The following is a 23,409-nucleotide window of genomic DNA, read 5'->3' as shown; positions in this document are numbered from 1 at the left end:
CTTGAAGTTTCAGAGTTTCCTGAAAATATTGATGTAAGTGACTCAATCGTCAAGAACAAATAACTTAAAAGTGAAAAAATTCTTGTAGAAAATGTTGGCGTTGCTTCAGCATATCTACGTGTAGGTAGAGCAGCCTTCACTCCGCGTTGACTCGGAGGCAATATTTCGCACCATCCATACACACATTACGGGGCATCATCCCGCATTATATTACCGGCACTGTACCCGGTCACTCAATGCGCAGCCGAGCCGGGAACCGAACCTGCGTCGATGAGCCACTAACCATAAATACTAGGGCATGCAATACCGGAACAATTTTCAATACCGGTATTGAGTTCCGGTATTACAACTCAATACCGGGATCCCGGTATTAATACCGGTATTAGACTTCCTTGTAATAAATGGCATATACTGTGTTTAAAGGTCGTATACGTCAAAATAAAACAAGAAAATGCAATCATATTCTGTATTTTGTTGTAGATTTTTACGGGAATTAAGTTTTAGAGTTTAAATTTTAGAATAAATTATTTTTTTACAACCGGTGTCGGTTTACGCATGGTCAACAGTAGATTTCTAGCAGCCGAAAACTGCATTAAACGATTGGAAACAAGTGCGCATTCACAGTATATAGGAAACCAAGGCTAACTAAATCTTAATCGCTTTATTTATAGCCTAAAAAAGTCCGATTCCGGTATTACTTCAATACCGGTATTAACTTTCAATACCGGTATTGAAAAAAGCGGGAATTTTGTCCGGGATCCCGGTATTACGGATACCGGTATTGCGGTATTGCATGCCCTAATAAATACCCGTCCGGCCGACACGGTCGCATGCCCTGTATAACGTATCAATTGTTTTTAAACCGGCCATTTTTTTGTTATTTATAGCCTATATTATCTTATGGTGGGAATATTGTTTCTTGTAGCATATTTATGTTGTAATTTTTTTCTGCAATAAATGTCAGTGACATGTCTTACATGGCGCGGCGAGGCCCGTGCGTCTAGAAGACGACCCTCATTAATATTAATAAACAACGGCTCATTACAAACTTGCAGGTTGGACATGATTAAATGCTATGTTTAAATATCTAAACCTAACCATAAAAGCTGAAATGACACCGTAAACTACTTCACATTACAAAGTAACATACGTAAGGCTTTGTCACCGGCCGAATGGCCAAATTCTTCTAAGAAATCAAATAACTCCTTTGTCGAATGAAATACCTTTGTTAACTTCTAATAAAATGTCACATAAAGTATGAATGAGTAAGTTTGTCTTCCCATATGAGATATAGCGGGTTCGATTCTTCCGAGAACAAGTCTGGATACAATGTTGACATGCTTAATTTATTTAATTTATGCGCGATGACACATTTCGTATGGATTTAAATGATTCATAAGTTAGGCGTGTGTCATTATTTTACAAGCGTGTTATTTAAAAGTAATTACCACTAAACATTACGAACGATGACTTATAGCGACTGGACTTTAAGAATTATGTCTTGGTACTGTGTATTTTTTCGTTTTGAAGAGTTTCAGGCTACAGTTATAGTTGTCTCTCTACAATGGTCATTGTGATCAAAAGCCCATGGTATATTTGTCTTTCGCCGTGTTGACGTTAACTAACTAAAGTCTACTGTTATTTTCTAAAACCCACAAGTACTTAGGTACCTACCTAAGTAATCTACAATTCCACACCACTATTACTAACTACCCTATTAATATCAACCCAAAACTATGAGCATAATCCAAGACTTACAAACTACCATAACACTGTCCGAAGTATCCATCTCGGGGCCAACTGACAATTCAAACAATCCACTAATTAATTTAGAACATGACATAAAAGGGTATATTAGGTGATAAATATTAATTTAACCACCGGCCGGTACCTATCTCACTGCTGGGCCCAATTTAATGAATAACTAATGAAACTGTTATGACGTAAGGCGAGTTATCAATTTGGTCGAGGTTCGAGTCCCGTGTCTCGGCATGTCTCAGGGCGGCGGCGGGGGGGGGGGGTCGCCATGTCGCCTGTTTACCCTACGACCCTGACATGGTTGACTTTGAGACAGGGCTAAGTACGGTTAGCAGAGAGGGTGAAAATTCGGAAGCGATACTTCATCGATATAATTTAATCCTAACTAATATTATAAATGCGAAAGTAACTGTGTCTGTCTGTCTGTCTGTTACTCTTTCACGCCAAAACTACTGAACGGATTTGAATGAAATTTGGTATCCATACGGTTTAGACCCTGGGAAAGAACATAGGCTACTTTTTATCCCGGAATTCCCACGGGAAAACTTTTTAAGGCGAAGCGAAGCGCGCGGGAACAGCTAGTTAAATATATAATTAAGTATGTTTGAACAATTTTGAGTCATAGATTTGATGGTGTGTACACTTTTTATTCCATTGGATGAGAAATGATGGGAAGGGTGATATGAATTAAAAGGTAAGTATTCATTTGAATAGGCTACGTAATAAATTTTCGTTTGGGAGTATTAGGTATTACGTTATTTATTACCCAAGTTTCATTTGTATTTCTAGTCAGAGGTTTTAACTTCTGTTCAATTATTATAAACGTGCATATTTACTACTATTAGCCTACACTGCTAACCGTACCCTGACCCCTTTGAAGTGCGTCCCTGTAGGATACCAAAACAACATAAAAGCAATTCAGCAAATTGTTATTGGCATGGTAATAGTTTCCAGCGCAGTGTCACACGGCTACTTACCGTGAGGCTATCGGAAGGCTCGCACTTTGGCTTTATTTTTTTTTCCGACTTCTGTGAACTAAGTAGTAGTGTAATTTGGACTTAGCGAGGAATAGCTAAAAGGAGCGGGCATTTTTCTTGTATCAGTGTTCTGTGTTTCTAGTGTCAGTAGCTTGTTTTGTTATTCCCTTAGCTGTAGATAGTTACTTCAGTTCCGCAAAACTGGTATATACGATATTGGAGCTGTAACGTAACCTACATAGGTACAGAATTCACATGAATTCTGCATAATATTTTGATATAACATAATTACACGTAACCTAATCAAGGACCAACAAACTAAACTAGCAGATGCTTAAACTATTATCTCAACAAATCCGTTTGTAGAGTATCTTAAGTTATTCCACCAACCTAAGGTAGGCAATTTAGAGACGGTAACGAATGGGCCCGAGGCTGGTGGGTCTGTTTGCTCGGTTCTGTGATGCTGGAGTGGATATAGCTGCGGGGGCGGCATCTGTCGCGTTCACCCTTTCAGTAGGGTGGCCATGCGTTGCTGTGACTTCGTAATATAATATATTTTTTGGTTAAACCACGGTTAAACAGTATAAATTAAATTAAATACAGTTTTTTTGAGAACGGTTCTCGGCACGAAGTGTAAAGGCGACTGTTTGAAAATTATAAATTCAAACGTACGTCCCTATTTTTTTAACACTTTGCTGCTTGTGAATGTGTTGTGTATGTGCTTTTGCTGTTGTGAAAGGTCTTTATTAATTGTTTATAATATAAGTTGTACCTGTAAATGTGTGTAGAATTAGGATACTAACATAGAATGTAATACTACAAATATATTTAATATTCAATTATAGCTCAAACATTAAATCCCAAGTCCGATAAAACTAGTGTTGCCCAAATTCAGTCTTGGTCTTGCAGTCTTGGTCTTGTTCTTGCGTTTTTGCAAGACCAAGACCAAGAACAAGACCGCGTATTTTTAGCAAGACCAAGACCAAGACTGACCGTGCAAGACTTGAGCAAGAACAAGACATAGCCTGCAAGACTCTTGCGTCTTGCAGAGCGCTATTTCACTGAGTAGTTAGGTGTAACAGTTCGGTGTATAGGTAAGTACGCTTAGGAATTCTATGAGATGCAAAAAACTGTATCAAAGAAAATGAAAAACTGGACCTATGCGCATTACGACTAATACCATAAACATAGCGAATAAAAAAATATCTATTAAAATCAAAAAGTAAACTTTAATAAATAGTAATAGACTAATAGGTAATTGCAAGACTTGCAAGACTCTTGCTGCAAGACCAAGACCAAGACCAAGACTGGGAGCGCAAGACCAAGACCAAGACCAAGACCAGGTGTATTGGCGCAAGACCAAGACCAAGACCAAGACCAGGTGTATTGGCGCAAGACCAAGACCAAGACTGGCTAAGTCTCGTCTTGTTCTTGCATTTGGGCAACACTAGATAAAACGCTGAAAATAGCTATTCAACAATTTTTTTATAACTACTTCTATTTATGAATGCTACCTACCACTCCACTCTCTAGGTACTTACTACCTATACACTTATATAGTTTGGGTAAGTACATTAATTTATTTGTTTGTGAGGGTCCGAAGAATGCCATTAGATCACGACGAAACTTTCCCAATCAATCCGCAATCAAGACAGCCTCGTGGTCACCCGACGCGGCGCGCCCCATGCATTATTCAACTCATCAGCTGATATTGTGGTCATCCTACACCAATACTATATTACTGGTAGATGTATTATATCTAATGAATCTTACATTGACGTGGTAGGTAAAGATACAAGTGAAAAAATATGTATACTTACCTTCTAATCAGATTAGGACGTCTTTGTCTTTGTTGTGTGGTCTAAGATTGTTTGTAGTCCAGTCAATAAATGACTCAAAATTAGGTGTAGAGTGCGTGAGCAGGTAACTAAGCGATTCCTTCAGAAACTTGTTCAGGGGGCTTAGGTTGTTAACATACCAAAAGTCCTGACTCCTAGGTGATGAGCGGGGGGGAGGAGGGGGGGATAAAGGTACGAATTTTTGGTTTTTAGCTTATATCTCGAAAACGGTGCATCGGAGAGAAATATTTTCAACTAATAAAATAAAGTTCTTAAAATTATCTAAAACTTTTAAATCATATGTTTTTTTCTAATTCCTAAGATTTTTTTATTCCCTTTTAGAATATATTACATATGCTGGTCAATGTCCAACCCGCCTAAAGGTACAGCTATTTTACTCACACTTAACCTTACTAATTCGGTGAGCTATGTCAGTGACTTTACCAAAATGCAAGTTTAAAATAGCTCTAACTTTAGGCGGGTTGGACATTGACCAGCATATGTAATATATTCTAAAAGGGAATAAAAAAATCTACAACTTCTTTTCTCTTCATTTTTTTCGTTTATGTATTGGTTAAGACAATATGATGCAATGTTTATGAATTTTTTGACATGAATACTTTTTCTTGTAAATTTAATTTTTTTCCGAGGGTAATAGCTCGAAAACGGTTAGTAATTAGAAAAAAACATATGATATAAAAGTTTTAGATAATTTTATGACCTCTATTTTAGTAGTTCATAATATTTGTCTCCGATGCACCGTTTTTGAGATATAAGCAAAAAACCAAAAATTCGTATCTTTATCCCCCCTCCTCCCCCCCGCTCATCACCTAGGAGTCAGGACTTTTGGTATGTTAACAACCTAAGCCCCCTGAACAAGTTTCTGAAGGAATCGCTGAGTTACCTGCTCACGCACTCTACACCTCATTCCTTGACTGGACTATTGTAGTTAATCAAAGGTTCAATCAAAAGTATCTGAAAGTGAAAAATCTAGATGTGCATGTTTCCTCAAGATGTTGTCTTCACCGTAAGCGTAGGAACGTGGTATGAAAGTAGGTAGTTAAATTCATTATTTCTAAATAATTAATTTGCACATGGCAGGATTCGAACCCACAGTCGCACGAATGAGAGCCGAGACCTTATCCGTTACACCACCATGACTCCAAATTCCAGAGTTCACTATACATAACAATATTTTATAATTATTTTATTCAGCCCGTGGCCAATCATTTCAGTTATTGACCGCTATGCTGATAGTACAGGGTGGGCCAGCGAAAAGTTTAAATTTAAAAAATTCACAGTAAAAAAACTATAAGATATATTTCAAAAAATCTTTTTTTAATATAACGTCAGAAGTCGGGATTTTTTTTTTAAATAATAATAGTGTTCATATGACCACCGTCGAGACTTCGGCATTCTTCCAAACGAGAATGGAAATTTTGTTGCATAGGGACCTCGGTATTGCCATAGGAAGTGTTACGAGTGTTTCTGTCCCCTAAGCTATAGGAATTTGAGGTTACAATTCGATAACGTGGTTCCAGCAACACGAAACCGCTTGTTACACGTCAATTGAGTCCATGCCGGTAGTTTTAGAAATTTTCCCGGAAAAGCTGATTTCACGGAGAGGCGATATCCTGGCCACCCAGGAGCTCTGAACTGTCCCAGTAGTTTATTTTTCTATGGGGATACCTGAAGCACCGTGTGTACATTCATAAACCAAAGAGGCTGCGTGAATTAAAAGCAAAGATTAGGGAAGAGATGGTGACAATACCAACAATATGCAAAAGAGTATTGACAAATTTCCATTCTCGTTTGGAAGAATGCCGAAGTCGCGACGGTGGTCATATGAAATTATTTCAAAAAAAATTCCCGACTTCTGACGTTATATTAAAAAAAGATTTTTTGAAATATTTCTTATAGTTTTTTTTCTGTGATTTTTTAAAATTTAAACTTTTCACTGGCCGACCCTGTATTTGTCAAATCATGGCCAATATTTGAACGGACGGGTTGAGGCTTTGACGGCACGCTTCGTTATTAAAAATGTTTGCGTAGGACCGAAATTAATCTGGCCAGTTTATCTTTAATTTAGACTCCGAATGGATTCGTGTCTGTGTATGCTTTAGGTACTAAGTCGATTTTATGGTTTAAAAGATTATGATATAGATTAAATAAAAATCATCCTAGTTTATTTAGTACTTACACTTATCTTAAAATACACTTACGGACCAATTCTACGTTAAATTCTTCTGTTTCTCGATTCCCAGAGAACCCTCGGGACAAGATATTTAATTACCGGCTAATTTATAGCCGCACCATTACTCCGCAACCACTGGCTGCTATTAAAAAAAGAAACGAGAAAAAAAACACCAAATCTATCCCCTTGATTACAAGCTGTCACAGGATTTTTTCTCTAAGCCCTCCATTCTAATTAGTCACGTTGGTTTTGTAAAGTCCGCGCTCACAGCTTACGCTATCCATTTTCTTTAATGCGCGATGTAATTTGCCCCCACCTCTAAGTGTTGCCAGAAACAAAATTTATTGCTTAATTACCTTAAGAAAACGCGTCGCCGTTTAGATCGTCCTCAACAGATGTTTTTTATTCGTAGGAGTGAGTGGGAAAAACAAAACGGCTTAAGGATGACATTAATTAATTCTTAATGAAATTCGTCTTCACCCTCGCCAGTTTTAATTTAAATGCTCAGTTACGAGAGGATTTATTGCTTGTACAATTTGTCGCGGCTCACCGACTGATTAAAACTCATGCTTGGGCATTACGTTTATTAGCGACGTTTTACATAAGTTTTTAATTTTGGAAATCAGCCTCCCCCAGTTGTTCTATGAATAAATGCTACACCGATCTTAAAAAAAATAGCATTAAATGGATTGACTGCTTAATACTTTTGCCGGTACGATGTGTCGACGGCGCTGTGGAACAAAGGTTCTTCAAACCGCAGGTAGCTGTCGTCAGGCCTCACCACGTCTTGAAAGCTCTTGTGTGACGCGGGATCATTGTAGTGGACCGCCACGCCGTCATGATACTGATGACTGTTGATCATATTCCTATTGTTCCTATTAGAGTTCACATTAGACCTCAACTTGTCGTCCTTCTGAGGCAGGACCGGCGCCGCTGTCACTTTCTCCTCGACCTTCTTATCTTTAGCGGTCGAACCAGCTCCAGCTAAATCCCTGTAGATCCTTTCTTCCTTCCTAAGCGGAGCGTAGGGGTAAGGATACCTGCTCGGTCTAAACCTGTAGTCGTACCTCCCAGCCCTAGTGACAGGCAAGCCTGGATGGTAATCATCATCGAAACGCCGGTAAGGGTCAACAGAGTATCTGTACCTCAAGTCTACGCTTGGAGGGGTCCGCACAACTTCTGGCAAATGCGCGTAGTAGATTATCCTCTTCGGCTTCCTGGACGCGTAGCTGTCGTAGGGCTCGTCGAATCTGTCGACCCTGGGGCCGTACCCTGAGGGGAAGTAGTTGACAGTTGACAGCCTCCTTCTGTCGTACATATCGTAGTAGGGGTCCCGTCGGTAATATTCTTCGGGTGGAACGTACCGGTCGTCGTAGTACCGCCTGGACTCGTCAGGGTAGTAAACCGCCTGTCTCGGGTACACAGGTTTAACCGTTTTAGGGTCCTCACCAGGGCGTACGAACTCTGTCCTCAGCTCGTCGTTTCTGGACGACCGCTGAACGATCTCCTTATCGTTTCTGGACTCGGAGGTGTCTAGGGGTTTGTTTTGGGTGACGAAGTTGACTCTGGGCATTCTGGAGCTGAGCAGGTCTCCGGAGGGTTGCGGGGGGGTGAGGGAGTCTCGCTCGACCTCGTCACGTCCGGGGAAGGGTAGTTTGATCCAGTTCTCGTTGGAGGCGCGCGCGCCGCGGCCGGTGGGTTTGTCTGGCTTCTCCGTGGTGTGATATAAGGGTAGTACCTGGTCGTCGTTGGTGAGGGAGACCCGGGTGGTGGGGTCGTCGGGGGGCAGGGCCCCAGGTACCCACGGCGGCGGAGCGCTACTGGTTTTCTGCTCGCGGATGTTGTAGTACTTCTCTTCTTCGATGACGTCGCGGCGTTCCCTCGCAGCTTCTGAGTCGAAGTCCTCCTGAAAACATTTAATGGAATGTTTAATTTTATTTCTATTTAGTAGGTTCACCAAATATGTGGCTGTTCAAATTATTTTGACAATTTTATCTGTTTTCCAGTATAAAAACTGCATATGACGATTTAGAGGTGTAGTATTGTCAGTCAGCATTTCATAAAAAGTGTTTAACAACTTGGTATTACTTACATCAGTTTGCTCAAAGCCCATAAGCTGGTAGGTGTCTTCAGCGACGGCCGCCACCACAGACCCGCAACACAGCAGCAACAACGTATAACACTTCATTTTCACAACACTTCGGGAGTTCTGAAACATAAAGGATTCAGTTGATGTTTTATTGGTGTTGGAAATAATAGGATGATAGATAATACATAAATAGCATACTTAAATACTGATGTTAGGGTAAGTATGTATAATGTAGGGTTCATGATACTAATTTTCCTTTCAACTTTTAGTTTCGTGCTTGTATACAATAGTAGCTATACCAAATAGCTGTTTTCTTATAAGCACTCGTTCATTGTAACATAAGAAGCTTTGAGCAAGAGATCGATGTGGGATAGACAAGGATATTATTATTATAAATTGATTATTGCACATAAAAACATTGTACAAAGGCGAACTTAATGCTAGTAGCATTCTCTACCAGTTAACCTTTGGTGGTGTCGAGGAAGTGGTTGGTAGTGCGATAGGCTGAGAGGAAGGATAGACTTTATTTATGTAGATATATTATCTGCGTTATAAAACATTTTGATTTATAAAGTCGGGTTAAAAATGCCCTGTCCCTATCACAAATCATCGTTGGCAAGTCAATCTGTATCCCTAAAATTTCTTTATTACCGAATTTTTGTGTAAATTAACAACGTGTTTTTGTGTAACATCGAATCATAATGGTCTGTCACACTCACATAATTCATTATAACGGTGAATATAATTAACGTAACGCTACTGTTAACATAAACATCATAACACAAACAAAGCGGTGGAAAACCACAAAATTTGCATACGATCATTTCCCATACACACTGACCGCACTGACTAGACAGTCGACACACACGGATGTTTGGTGATGAAATCAAAGCGGAAGCAGAGAAATCAGCGACCAACCGTGAATATTCTAACATTATTATTTAAAAGGTTGGCGACACCTGGCCTCGCATTAATTCCGATATTACTCATTCTACTGCTACCAAACACCATCAAACCACTTTAACCTGACCCCCGAAAACGGTTAATCTAGCAATGCCTATTAGAATTTCCCCCGCACATGTAGGTCATGGTAAAATGGTGGTAGTTTGCTCGCAGTTTAGATTTAGATCTAGGTTAGAGCGAATTACAATAGTTCGGATTGTTATTTAATTACGATGATGATGACCGCTGTAATGTAACACGCCAATGTTGAAATTATACGACATCATTACGAGAGAACTTATACATATGTCGTACGTAGGTATATGTAGTGGTGATAAATACCTAATGTTATTTTTACTTCAGACTTATATACCGGTCTAGCTGTCCAAACATGACAAACCAAGAAGATTCTGTCAACGGAAAAAATCTGGATGTGATGAGAAGAAAGCAAACAAGAGCATGGGAGGCAGTATTGACAGACGGTATATCGGATTTTACTTAATTTTAAAATGTAAGTACTGCAAAATACAAAGGGCCTTACCACAAAAACTTAGACAGTATTTAACGGGTGTTTAGCGCTGTCAAACGCCAACAAAATCTGTCAAATTTCGTTTTAAACACTTGATAAACAGTGTTTAAAGTTTTTTGTGGTAGCACAGAAAATGTTTATAAATCAAAACAATAAGGGCCACTACAATATTACGGATGTTTGTAAACATCAAACCATAAAGCAAGCACTAACAAGAGACCTAGCCTAAACCAGATGACCTATTCAATCTAGACTTCAACTAAAGAGAACTATTAGGAAAATGTACAAAGGAGCACCGAAAATCCCAATCCCACGGTCTATAAGCCCTTGCAACCTGTCGTTCCGGTCCATAAATATAGCTGCGATGACGATGGACGAACTGACAATGCGATTGTCTATTTGTATCGATCACCGTTATATGAACTCTATTAAATGCTCATTCAGGTTTGTCACTGCAAATAGCCCTGAAACGACTGTTAGGTGACCCAGTTTAGGGGTTCACATCGTAAATTTCAGTTGCTTTTCGAAAGTACATAGGTACCATTTCGTACATAGAAACATACGAGGGTAACAGTGTAGATTCTAGAAGTTATTATTGGTCGGTCCAAAGCTACATACGGAATTCGAATCTAAAGTTTTAAATGACATATTATTTTTAAATGAGGAAAAATGCAAGTAAACTGTAATATGAAAATCGATTTCCCAAAGAATTTGTAGAGTGAAGATTTCCTTTTGACTTACAAAAATACATAAGTCTTTTTCGATCCCACTACTTTGGCTGCAGTCTAGAAGCAGTAGTCAACATCATCATCAGGTTGTTCATGTGTCCGTGTCCACTACCTACGGTCTTCCTAATCTAATAAGGGACCAAATTATGCACTTTTCCTTAATCAATCTAGGCTATTTGGCCTTGTCAAGAAGTTTTTGCCTACACAGGGTGAGCCAAAAATATAATTTAATGTGCTCGCCATAGTAAAAGTCACGTGACTCACAAAGTTTCTTTGGAGAGGATTTCTTTGTCTCGTTGAACAAAAATTGTTTAGGATGACCATCTGAGTCACCCCCTTTCGGCTTAAATAAGCCGAAAAGCTAAGTAAGCTGCAAAAGTGGTGTAGTACTAACACCACTTTTTCAGCATCGTATAGGATAGTAGCGTATCATCGACTCGGGTGATATGAATGTTCAGCGGTGGTGCAGTCGCCCGCTTTTCGCTGTATATTTTGTACTCACGTGCCTATCACGTGCGAGCCGTACCGCCGTTTTTAAATGAGTACCTACAAGGACCTACAATTCACTTAGGGTACATATCTAGAATCAAGATGTGCCGGTTTCCTCACGATATTTTCATTCACTGTAAGAGCGACGGTTTGCATTGTACTTAAATTCCAAAAAACCTTATTAGTATGTCAGCGCCAGGATTCGAACCCGCATCTCTGGAGTTCGAAGCGGGCGCTTACCCGAAAGAGCTACCTCCGCTCTCAGGTAGTACCTAATAATACGCTTGAATTTAAACAGGCAGCACAGGAGGGTGATGGTGGTCAACCACCATGAGGAAGACCTAGGACCGAGTAATATCGAATTCTTGGAAGACCATGATGGCTATTCTGGTAATAACGATTCAAAATAATAATATGTAGATACAGTGACTGACAACTAATCGCATGGCATCGCTATCGTAGCCATAAGTAACATAACTTATACATATTTGAAGCTTCTGTACGTGGCTCTCTGGAATGCAACCTTTGTACATATCCCCTACAGCCGGCGTAGCTCCCGTCTGGTACTAGTTATTATTCTGTGCTCCCGTGTAAATTGGAGCAGCAAGCAAGCATATTGTAAGAGCTGAGATAGGCACTCTGTAGATCCAAGAATAGGTAATCTCTAATAATGCTAGTAGCGAGCGACCTACCATGAAAGAAGGGGTAGTCCACCACGCTAGCCAAACAAGCTTGTGCTGAGAGATTTGGTAAATGGGAAACCCGACTATTGTCAGATGTTTTTAAGCTGCCCGAAGGCCTCTGACTAGGCTTAACGACTGCTGCCGAAGGCCAAGGACCCACGTGCCGCTCGAAGCACGGAAGCGTCCAGTAAAGAACCACTTGAAATCGGTCATTGTTCACGATAAGCCAGCAATGCGACTCTGTTCGTGATACTTACTAAATTATCAAAACGCTGAAAGGTACCAAGTTCGATTCCGGGCCGAGACAGACATTTGTTTATGCAGATTAGCTTAGGGCCTGTTACCGTGATCACAGATAATTGGTTATAAAAGAAATAAAATTTCCCAATGAGATTAGAGTACCTATGTCGCTCTGTCCATACAATATAACTTTACCGAAAAACACACAACATAAATTACGTTACAAAGTAGGTAAGCGTAAGCACAATAGGCGGCCTTATCGCTTCTATCGATATCTTCCAGGCAAACTTTGGGTGAATAAAAGACTAATAATGAGGATGTCCATGTGGCATGTGGAGGGATTACGATAATTTTTTTATCCAAAATAAACTTATAAAAGTAGGTAGGTACTCACCCCAGCATAGTCCTCTGATGCCGGCGTCCAAGGCACTAGTGGCGCGGAGAGCAGCGAGCCCGCCTGTCGTGTGGCGTCACGGTGGACGCACGCTTTGTTTGAACAACAATCGGTATCCGTGCCCAATAGGTTACGGGTTACGGCCACAGGTCGTAATGAGTGCAGTTGAAAACCCCCAATAGGTATGACGTTTTGAGTAGGACAAATGGGAATATGATAACTTTTGCACGGAGGAATCAAGCTACTATCCCGCTATTCTCAAACTTTGCGTATATTTCTGTTACCGATTGACAGATCTGCATGTAAATTAAATAATGACTCTAGCTCTAGCTAATTAGTCCCGCTAAGTTAAAGGTTGTTCATTTTCAATAGGAGGGCAGATCTACAATCACAAGCTTATGACCCCAGCAGCTAAGTTGCGCTGCTCTCACCGTTCTTAGCCTACCATAAAACGTATTTTTTGCTTGGTATCAATTTACTTTGTTTCCTAACTAACTACACTAGCCGTGGGTTTATGGAAACGCGTCGAGTAGCGATGGCCCGCTATCGGCGCATCTCGTACATTTGACATGACAATAGCCGCGCGTACATCTATCGGGCATCAGGGCACTGCACTGCCCATTTACATGTGTGTACAACTGTACACTGGGGTTACTGCAGATTATAAAAGCGAGCGAACGAGATACAGGGGTGATTAGCGCAGCGTTATACCCGAATTTTTCGTAAGCTTGAGTGACCGGAGAGTCATACACGAATTTACATTATTTAGTGGATTTAGCAAAAAAGATTACATAAATTACGTGATAAACTGAATTAACATAGGATATGACAAAATAAATAAATGTATCTCCAATCACAGGCGTAGACGGGATGTCTGGTGACTTTTCCGGAATCCGGAGTACTAATTACACCTAATTAAATAAATCTACCAAATTGTACTAGTAAAACTCACAAACTGTGCTACCTTATGGAGGGCACTGTTGCCTGTAATACAGGGATGACCTAGTACGGGTAATAGTGACACTATTTAATTGTAATGTTACTATTTTTACTGCTCAAATAATTCTACATTACAAATTACAGAATTTAAATTTTTCGAATCCGAAGTGAAATTAAGTACTAGTTAAATGTTAACTGAAATTGTTGAGTCTGGATATGTAATATTGCGACTTTAGCACTTGTTTCAACCAACTACTTTTAAAACAACTGTTGTTCAAACTATTAAGTACTACTCTTTTGATTTAAATAAAATAAATTAAACAAATGTGTAGTTTTAGTACATATATAAAACTTTATTAATACTATTGTTGTTCCTTTTCAAATAACGGTAGCAATAGATTAGATAACATAAAATTAAATGCATTGAGATATACAAAATACTCGATTACTAGATGACCCGAGGTAAATTATAACAACTTTTATTTGAACAGATATTCGATGTTATTTTATATTTTTACCACAAATTGCAATTTACCTCAGTCTCTAAGATTTGAATTCTAGCGTGAATAGACGTGTGACCATAAATACAATATAAATACAACTAAAAGTTACTAAGATCGAAAATAAAACGTTCTTTTCAGAACACCAATATCTCATGATAAGTAAGGCATCGTTATTAGCACTAAAATTACGCGAGTTAAGCATTAAATTGTAACGGAGTTAGGAGTTACGCTGATGGGATCTCACTACACAGTAAAACTTGATTTGTCTCATTTGACTCCTCACATCCAGTAAATAAATAATTAATTACTGTTACTTCATTCGAGTTTTAGGAGAAACTAAATCATAATTACTATTAGTTACCCCCAGCATAACCCCTTCCTAACTAAGCTCTTACCACAAAATGCTTTAAAAATTCCGACTTTATTTTATTGCTATCAAATGTCCAATAATGATTATGTAACCAGGCCGAGAAGTAAACTCCACATGCTGTTACCACAACTCTTTACTTCTAAAAAATTCTCAGACAAAAGTCAGCCAATTCAAAAAGCTTCCAGTGGTAAGGTAATACGAGTGATTAATGAACAATTATAGACGCAGACAGGCCCTACTCCATGCCGGCCATCGCTCCGGGCGTGGGGCCCTCCTGCCCCTCCCGCTTCTTGGAGCCGGAGACGATGTCGTCTATTCTGAGGAGGAGGATCGCCGTCTCGACCGCCGTTTTGTACACCTGGAATGGAAGATTAGGGATTTGAAAATGTGATGTTGTGGATGTGTAAGTGAGGCTGCTGTGGAACTTGTAATTTGGACGGGTCTACAGGTTGAAACTTCAGGAGGGGTATCAGGGAACTCTCTGAAGGAAAATAGTAAAGCTACATACCTACTAATAATTAATACATTTTGGTAGAGTAGGTAAGCCAGGGAACTTAAGTAAAGAAACAGTTACAGCCCTGTGTCCAAACCTAGTTATACGTAGTGAAGTTAATGTGGCGTAGTATCGTAAATATGTAGCTTTGCACATAATTTATGCTGATTATTTTCATGTTCAGGTCCGGGGTGTGGGGTGCGAGCAACAGCGTCTTTGATGCGCACTGTTCCTCTATTTCAGCATTCACACGCTCCGACTGTTATCATTTCTTCTTTGATTATTGTATTCAGTATGTTGGTCTCTAACCTGCAGTTTGACAGCAAGGGGTTCCCAGATACGCTTCTCTGCCATGTCCACAATAGCGCCCGTCTCTCCGTCGATACCATACGTGGAGTTGCCGGCGGCGTGGCGCGCGCGCAGGGCCGTCAGCGTGCGGATCGTGTTGGCGCCGCAGTTCTGGGCTAGGGTGCGCGGGATGATCTCTGCAAGGAGAAAGGTGATATGGTTAAAGATTGTGACGACGAAACTTGTGATTTTGTTTATGAGAACTACTAGTATGTACTACAATGCGGCATAATTATAGGGATTTATACAAATTTAACTCACTTACAGAATATTTACTGTAGATTTAGATATAACAATAAAATGAATTGTTCTTCATTGTAATGAGCAGTAGCGAACACTCTACAGCCAACTAGAGCGAAGAACTTTATCTTTTAGAATTTACCCGCTAAGTCGTTGCATGAGGAAATCCGAGATCACTATCCAGTGGCGCTCCTTGGGAGAGACCTTACCAATATTAACCAATGAAGATACGACAGCAACAGTGAAATCTTGATGGGAGCATTGGTGAGGCACTCCTACCCTAGCTACAAATCAAGTACCGAAGACTACCGACAGATGGCAGTGAAAACGAATACGAATCATGTATGTACTGAAATAATCTTGACGACCGAATGGCGTAGTGGTTAGTGACCTGACTACTGAGCCGATGGTCCCGGGTTCGATTCCCGGCTGGGGCAGATATTTGTTCTCGGGTCTTGGATGTGCCCGTAAAATGGCAATAGGCCCGCCCCCTATTACATTGGGACTAACATAACACTCTGGCGAAAAGTGGGTGCAGCGATGCACCTCTGCCTACCCCGCAAGGGAGTACATTAGTACAAGGCGTGAGTGCGAGTTTTTTTAAATAATCTTGCATTTTTTTTTATCCTCGTATTATCTTCTTCATAAAAGGTTAGGTAACATCAAGCCCGAGGCCTTTGCCCAGCAATGGGATGACCTATAAAATATATAGTTCAAGTGCATGCATACACATAAATATATTATTATGATATACAAATAAATACCACTGAATAAATTAAATAAATGTAATAATTATAATATTGAATTATATAAAACTAAACTTAAACAATTACCATTAATATGAATAATGCATGAATTGTGTTACTTTATACATACTTAAATACTAATTTGAATGTTACATTATAGGAGGCTTATAATAAATAAATAAATAAATAAACATCAAGCCCTGTAGCACGGGGCGCTATTAAGACGTAACAAAAATTCTCCGTCGCGCTCGCTCTTGAGGCTGCGCGATGCAAAACTTTTGTCACGTCTTAAATGCGCCCCGTACTAGCCCTTCAGTAGACTATTTATCTACCACAATGGTTTTCGAATTACATATTAGTGTTTTTTTATATGTAGTTCAACATGTATCTCTATCGTCTTACCCAGAGCCTGCGCCACGGCGCGGTAGGGCGTGGTGTGCGCGGCGTTGCCGGCCAGCGCCTGCGACACCGCCATCTCCACGGCGCCGCCGCCCGCCACCAAACGCGGGTTCAGCACCTGAGGGTAACAGAACATCGGGTTAATACAGTGAGAGCCATTGATGTCGATTCTGAAGACAGAAACTTTAATTTGAGTGCTCTCAAAACCTTAATTTTTTTTAAATAGAATTCAACTCTATGAATGTTCCCGTAAGTTAACAAACGCTGAACGTATTTAGTAGCCTGTCAAATGTCTGTGAGTTAGTACAAAATGTATTGATATAAAATTTGATTTAAATATGTTTAGCGTTTGGTAATAGTGACCCTTATAGGTTGACAGGGTTAAAATTAGAATTTCTCACTTCAGAATAGCTACCATTGCAACTTCAAAAAGAAAAGAGCTTATCAAGCTCTTTCATTCTGGGGTGCGATAATGTGTATGGTAACTGGAAAGTTTGGAGACAGGCAGTATGTATTTGTTTCTGTTTTGCCGTCACATCTATAGATAAATTGGGTAGAGAACACAAACAAGTTATAATACTTCTTCAGTCTTACTTGTTCTTGCCATTAAAATGTATTAAGTAAGTACATGATAATGCTTTCTAAGACATCGTATGTCTGTATAGTTTCAGACAGTATGGTAAGGTAAGTTTAAATTGTTTACACCTGTATATTAAACAATAGGTATAAATGATACGTACCAAGTTCTTGGCGACGTGCAGCGCGTCCTGCAGGTTCCTCTCGATCTCGTTGAGCACGTCCTTGGACGCACCACGTAGCAGGATCGTACACGCCTGAAACATTACATTTTATTTATTAAATAAATTGTGTGTTATGGTTACATTATGTTTGATCTTAGGATTGCATTAAATGCACCACCATTTGGGACTAATATTAACCGAAGGTGAAGTACTCGTCTCCGATCTTCTTGACCTCGAACTTGCCGGCGCCGGCGCCCACGTCGGACTGCTTCAGCTCCTCCGTGCGGTTCACGATGGTGATGATTTTTGTTACAAGATGGAACCGTGAAAATCGACGCAGATTTGGTGCGGAGCTATTGCAGCGCCTGTATTGCTACGTGTTGAGTCTTCCACGCATTGTGTTTACTTATTACTAGTGGAACGGTGTAAAAACACGCCACTCCGCACGCAGAAGTGTATTTCACGAACCCCACAGTCTCTTATAGACTATATTTTGTAAAATAAAGCATGAGCCTCATGACACATCCTGATGCCAGGTAAATAAAGTTGGATTGAAATCGTACTACAAATAAAATTTATAGATTTGGAGCTGTCATAGGGCTATATTTTACCAAGTATAGATATTAAAATCTCACCTTAGGGTTCTTGCACTCAGTAACAAATGTAAAATATTCGTCGCCAATCTTCTTAATCTCGAACTTGCCAGCGCCGGTGCCCACGTCGGACTCCTTCAGCTCCTCCGTGCGGTTCACGATGGTGGCGCCGCACGCGCGGGCTAGACGGTTGTTGTCGGTCTTGCGGAGTCTGAGGGGTAATAGAGTGGAGGTTATTGGAAGTTACATATTTTACTGATTTATTAGAAAAATGGATAAACAGAGAAACCAATAAAACCTCCATATCAAAATTATCTCTCTTTGCCTGTCTTAGAAGCTGCTCATTGCTCAAGCAGCTCTTCTTAGTCAACTAAATCACCATCATAATTTTGAGCCCTGAACTAGTTTATTTGGGTATTTGTTGGTAAAACAAATAAAGAAACGTTTTTTTTAAAACGTTATGGATAAGTATAAATGATCACGCCCGGGCCAGCCGGTGGGTGGCGCAAATCACGAATACCGAGATAAGATGAAGGTAGTACTTGAGGTGTTAATTTAACTGAAATCACTTACCTGTGAATATTCGAGTCGATGATTCGATATAAAAAATATGTAATACTTAGCGGACTCCATTCATCCTTACTAATCCTTACTAATATTATAAATGCGAAAGTAACTGTGTCTGTCTGTCTGTCTGTCTGTCTGTCTGTCTGTTACTCTTTCACGCCAAAACTACTGAACGGATTTGGATGAAATTTGGTATACATATATTATGGTCTAGACTCTACACCCTGAGAAAGAACATAGGCTACTTTTTATCCCGGAATTCCCACGGGAAAACTTTTTAAGGCGAAGCGAAGCTCGCGGGAACAGCTAGTAATGTATAATGCGTGTGTACTACACTCGAGTATGCGTACACTCGACAGTAAATAGCAGATTTCGCTCACATCCTAAAGTTGTCAGCTCCGTTGAGAGGTGTATTCGGTTTTCGGAGCCACGCACTAGAGTCTAGTGCGTGGCTCCGAAAACCTTTCATGACTTGTCATCTGTAACATAGTCTAGTGACTAGACTATGTTACAGATGACAAGTCATGAAATCAGCAGAAGCCCCTATAGTTACCTCCTAATAGCGGTGATCCCCGCCTTAACCAGGTAGTGTTGTGCCAGATCAGAGACTCCCTTCTCAGTGAACACGATGTCGGGCTTCAGCGCGATGATGTCCTCGCACTGGCGCTGGACATGCTCTTCCTCTAGCTGCAGGAGCTTGGTGAAGTCCTGTTGAGGAGGGAAGTAGGGTTAATGACTCCACTTACAAAAATGATTAAACCACCTTAGTTGTCTCATTGTAGGACAGGCATGGCAATGTTTCACACGGTATTTCACGGATGCAAAAGGTATTTGACAGAGCCTTTAATCGTTACATCTATTATACGTGTTTGGTAAGAACATACATTTTTAGTAGGTAGTAAAGTTGGCGTACTTATACGAAAGACAAAGAATGTAGACTATTAGTAAATATATAATAATCCTCGAAAGTTCTTTGAATTGGTTTTTCATACTTTTGTTATAAGTTGTGGTTAATAAGAGGCTGGAGAGCTGCCACAAGATCTGAAAGTGATGTTGCTTCAATTCAACTTGGAAATTGGAAATAAGTAAGAGTCTCCACAGACTTCATTGTTCTAAAGAAGAAGCTAGTTGGCTTCAGAGGAGAACAGTCGGTAGTCTTGGCATACATGCGCCTAGAAACGGGAAAACAGTTAGCCTACTGGGAATGAAGCTTAACTCTAATTATCCTAACTAATATTATAAATGTGAAAGTAACTGTGTCTGTCTGTCTTTCTGTCTTTCTGTCTGTCTGTCTGTCTGTCTGTCTGTTACTCTTTCACGCCAAAACTACTGAACGGATTTGAATGAAATTTGGTATACATATGGTCTAGACCCTGAGAAAGAACATAGGCCGGATTTTATCCCGGAATTCCCACGGGAAAACTTTTTAAGGCGAAGCAAAGCTCGCGGGCACAACTAGTTAATAATAAAACCATACCTGTTCCCCCTCAATCTCGATGTTAGTCTGGCTCTCCCCCTTCTTGTACTCGAGGTTGCAGTCCAACAGTATGATGCGCGGGTTCTCAATGTAGCGCCGCATCTTGGCGTGCGTCACGTCCTTGTTGATCATCACCCCGTTGAGGACCTTCGACTCCTCGATGGTGCCGCCGGGGATTTTTTCAACTTTAGCGTAGCTGGTGGGTGAGAGGGTATGTGTAAGTTACGGTTCTACCTTTTTTGGCATAAGATTTTTTTGCCTAATCTCGTATTGCATAGTAACGTTTGGTCAAAGTCTCGTTACGCCGAAAATCGTATGGCATAAATTTCGTTTAGTAAAAAGTTATTTCGCATAACATTGTTTAGCCTAATAATGGTATGGCCAAATCTTGAATAGCCTAATAATGCTATGGCATAGGTTATACAAAGTAATAATATTCGTTTGGCTTTAACTTTGACGGAGCGTCTCCCTACATAGCGCAAACTGGTGCCTTGTATTGTTTCCGCTGTTTGGAAAACGCTCCGCTTTGGTTTTGATGAACATGTGCACCTAACACGCTCCTCCTCGCTTTGCTCGTCGTCGCACCTATTTTTAGGTTTCGATCTCATGGGGTTTGTAATAATTATATTGGTCGTTAACTTTCGATTTTTTGATCATACAATATCGTGATTTTCGGGATGTAGGAGAAAAATACCACAATTTGTACATTTACTACATACTTAATATATTATTTATTAAGATAACATTAGGAGAAACAAGATTATACACAGGTATAGACGAACATAAATTTGAGCAAACGAAACTTAGGTGTTTAAAGATTGTGCCTAAAGAGTTTTAGACGAAACGAGCCTTATGCCACATAAGTCTTGGCAAAGTGATGGTTCGGCCACAACAGTTTAGACCATACGAGTTATGCGAAATGAGTTTTGGTCAATAAAGATTATGCCAGATGAGCGGAACCCGTAAGTTACAATATAATAACAATGTAAACAACATAATATTTGTACACCTTCCTCATTTATTCTTTAAGTCATTCTTACACCCAAAGGTTGTCTGCAAGAGATCGCTTGCAATAATACCACCTATTGAGTAATGTTCCTTTGTATAAAATTGTTATTGTGTTCTGTGTAATCAATAAAGTAATATACTATACTACAATTTTACAGCAAATCCTGCCTGCATATTGTGTAAAATAAATAAAAGTTGTAGAGTATGTCGGGTATATTGCTGAGGTCGAGGAGAAAGTGTCTGATAAATTAGAAGGAAACCTATTTTGATGGAAAATTGGCATCTAGGGCTATTCAATAGATAAATTGTTTTCTTTTTCATTAAGTGTTAAGAAAACTACATAACTATAACAAATAATCTTTTGTATAAAATATACAAACTGAACTTACTTCTTGATATCCACCTCGACTCTTCCGTTCTCGTTGATGGTGACAGTGCTGACTGCGTCCAGCGCAATGTCCACGGCAAGATCTGCCCAGCGACCAATGTACTTTGTGCCGATGCAGGAACGGATCTGGGGAAAAGTAGAAGAATCGAAGTTTATCTGTGGTATGAGGTACATGATTATGCACAACATTATACACTCTAATAGATTCATAAGACCCCTAATGAAGACAACAAAGTTGAGAGGATTTAGTAGTATTGGGAAAAAAATGCTGGTGCATATAGCTCTTTCAATGGTAGGCTCACCAAATTAATCTGTTGGACCACTCCAATGATTAGTGTCTATCTTTCTTTGTCTCCTACAACAGTCAAAAATAATAAGTCACAAAATTTCAAAAATCAAGCCTATTTAACTTTGTTGATGGTTTTGAATACCTACATATGCTTTTTTTAATTGTAGTATTAAATGCTAAAACATAGATCAATTATCTTTAACACATATATTTATAAATTTAATAATACTTACAACTTCCTTCAGCTTCTCCCGATCGTTCATGTCAATGGGAATGGAGATCTTGTCCTCGAGCAGCTTGATGGCATCCTCGAGCGCCTGGCGGTACTCGCGGATGATGACTGTCGGGTGAATGTTCTGAGCGAGGAACGGCTCGGCCACCACTAGCATCTCTCCAGCCAGGACTATGACGGATGTGGTGCCATCTCCAACCTGGAATTAGTAGGTTTTGTATTTGTTTATTGTGCTTAAAACTTAAGGGCCTTACCACAAAAACTTAGACAGTTAACAGATGTTTAGCACTGTGAAACACCTACAAAATGTGTCAGATTTTGTTATAAATGCTTGTTAAATAGTGTAGTTTTTTGTGGTAGCACAGTAAGACTCTGTCTTTGTGTCAGTTCTGCCATGATTATATATAGTCAGTATTCTATTTTAAGTGATGGATAAACTTATCTATCAAAAAAAATTAATAAACATTTTGGCAATCAAATATGAACTACCTATCAACGAATATCTGTTTTAGTGTAAATAGAACTGAACATTCTAACAATAGTTTAGGAAATGCAGTAGCTAGAGGCTGATGACTAACAAATACACATCAAAATTCTAACCTCTTCATCTTGAGTTCTGGCGATTTCGATCATAGTTTTGGCGGCTGGGTGCTGCACTGTGATCTCCCGGAGGATGGCATTGCCGTCATTAGTCATCACGATCCCGCCCATAGGATCCATGAGCATTTTTAACATAGCCTGAGGTCCGAGGCATGTTCTGATAACGTCTGCTATTGTCTAAAATATAAAGGTAATTGCATCAGAGTTTGTTTATAATGACAGAGTATGGTGAAAATTAACCGTAAACATTCATTTGCCGTGCAATTATACCTTTCCAGCATTGATATTCTCGAGTTGAACTTTTCTGCCGGACTCACGTTTTGTGTTTTGGCCTGAAAGTTGAATTTCATTGTTGTATTAAATCTGTGAAAATAGTCAAATTTATGCATTCAACGGATGCTAAACTTACTCAGGACTAAAATAGGTTGACCACCAAACATTTTTACACAAATTTACTTGAGTATTATCGTAAAATAAAATGTTAAACTGCTCTAGGCTCAACTTGAAGTTGAAAATCGCGTGTTGATTGGTGTTGCCAAAAATTATAAAAAATTACTACCACAAAATATTTTTTTATATATCTTTTCCTTAAAATAATAATCTTTTACTGAATAGC

The 23,409-nt window shown here is 39.6% G+C and overlaps 2 protein-coding genes across 2 annotated transcripts; both read right to left on the bottom strand.

Moving 5' to 3' along the window:
• Positions 1-7,337: 7,337 nt before the first annotated feature.
• Positions 7,338-13,010, bottom strand: LOC119693239. The gene is made up of 3 exons (XM_038116095.2): positions 12,862-13,010; positions 8,860-8,976; positions 7,338-8,673 (listed from the first exon to the last, which is right to left on the bottom strand). The coding sequence occupies exons 2-3, from the start codon at positions 8,953-8,955 to the stop codon at positions 7,465-7,467; spliced, it is 1,305 nt and encodes a 434-aa protein (XP_037972023.2). The 5' UTR covers positions 8,956-8,976; positions 12,862-13,010; the 3' UTR covers positions 7,338-7,464.
• Positions 13,011-14,833: 1,823 nt separating this feature from the next.
• LOC105394100 (T-complex protein 1 subunit gamma) lies at positions 14,834-23,329 on the bottom strand. Its single transcript, XM_048628750.1, has 12 exons — positions 23,203-23,329; positions 23,064-23,125; positions 22,794-22,970; positions 22,195-22,392; positions 21,674-21,798; positions 20,277-20,472; positions 19,353-19,507; positions 18,275-18,443; positions 17,640-17,732; positions 16,903-17,017; positions 15,476-15,651; positions 14,834-15,031 (listed from the first exon to the last, which is right to left on the bottom strand). The coding sequence occupies exons 1-12, from the start codon at positions 23,231-23,233 to the stop codon at positions 14,909-14,911; spliced, it is 1,620 nt and encodes a 539-aa protein (XP_048484707.1). The 5' UTR covers positions 23,234-23,329; the 3' UTR covers positions 14,834-14,908.
• Between the last annotated feature and the right edge of the window lie 80 nt (positions 23,330-23,409).

This window comes from Plutella xylostella, chromosome 21 (assembly GCF_932276165.1).
Source record: "Plutella xylostella chromosome 21, ilPluXylo3.1, whole genome shotgun sequence".
Classification (NCBI taxonomy): Eukaryota; Metazoa; Arthropoda; class Insecta; order Lepidoptera; family Plutellidae; genus Plutella; species Plutella xylostella.
The sequence above is the reverse complement of the archived record's forward strand: the minus strand, read 5'-3'. Positions and strand labels throughout refer to the sequence as shown.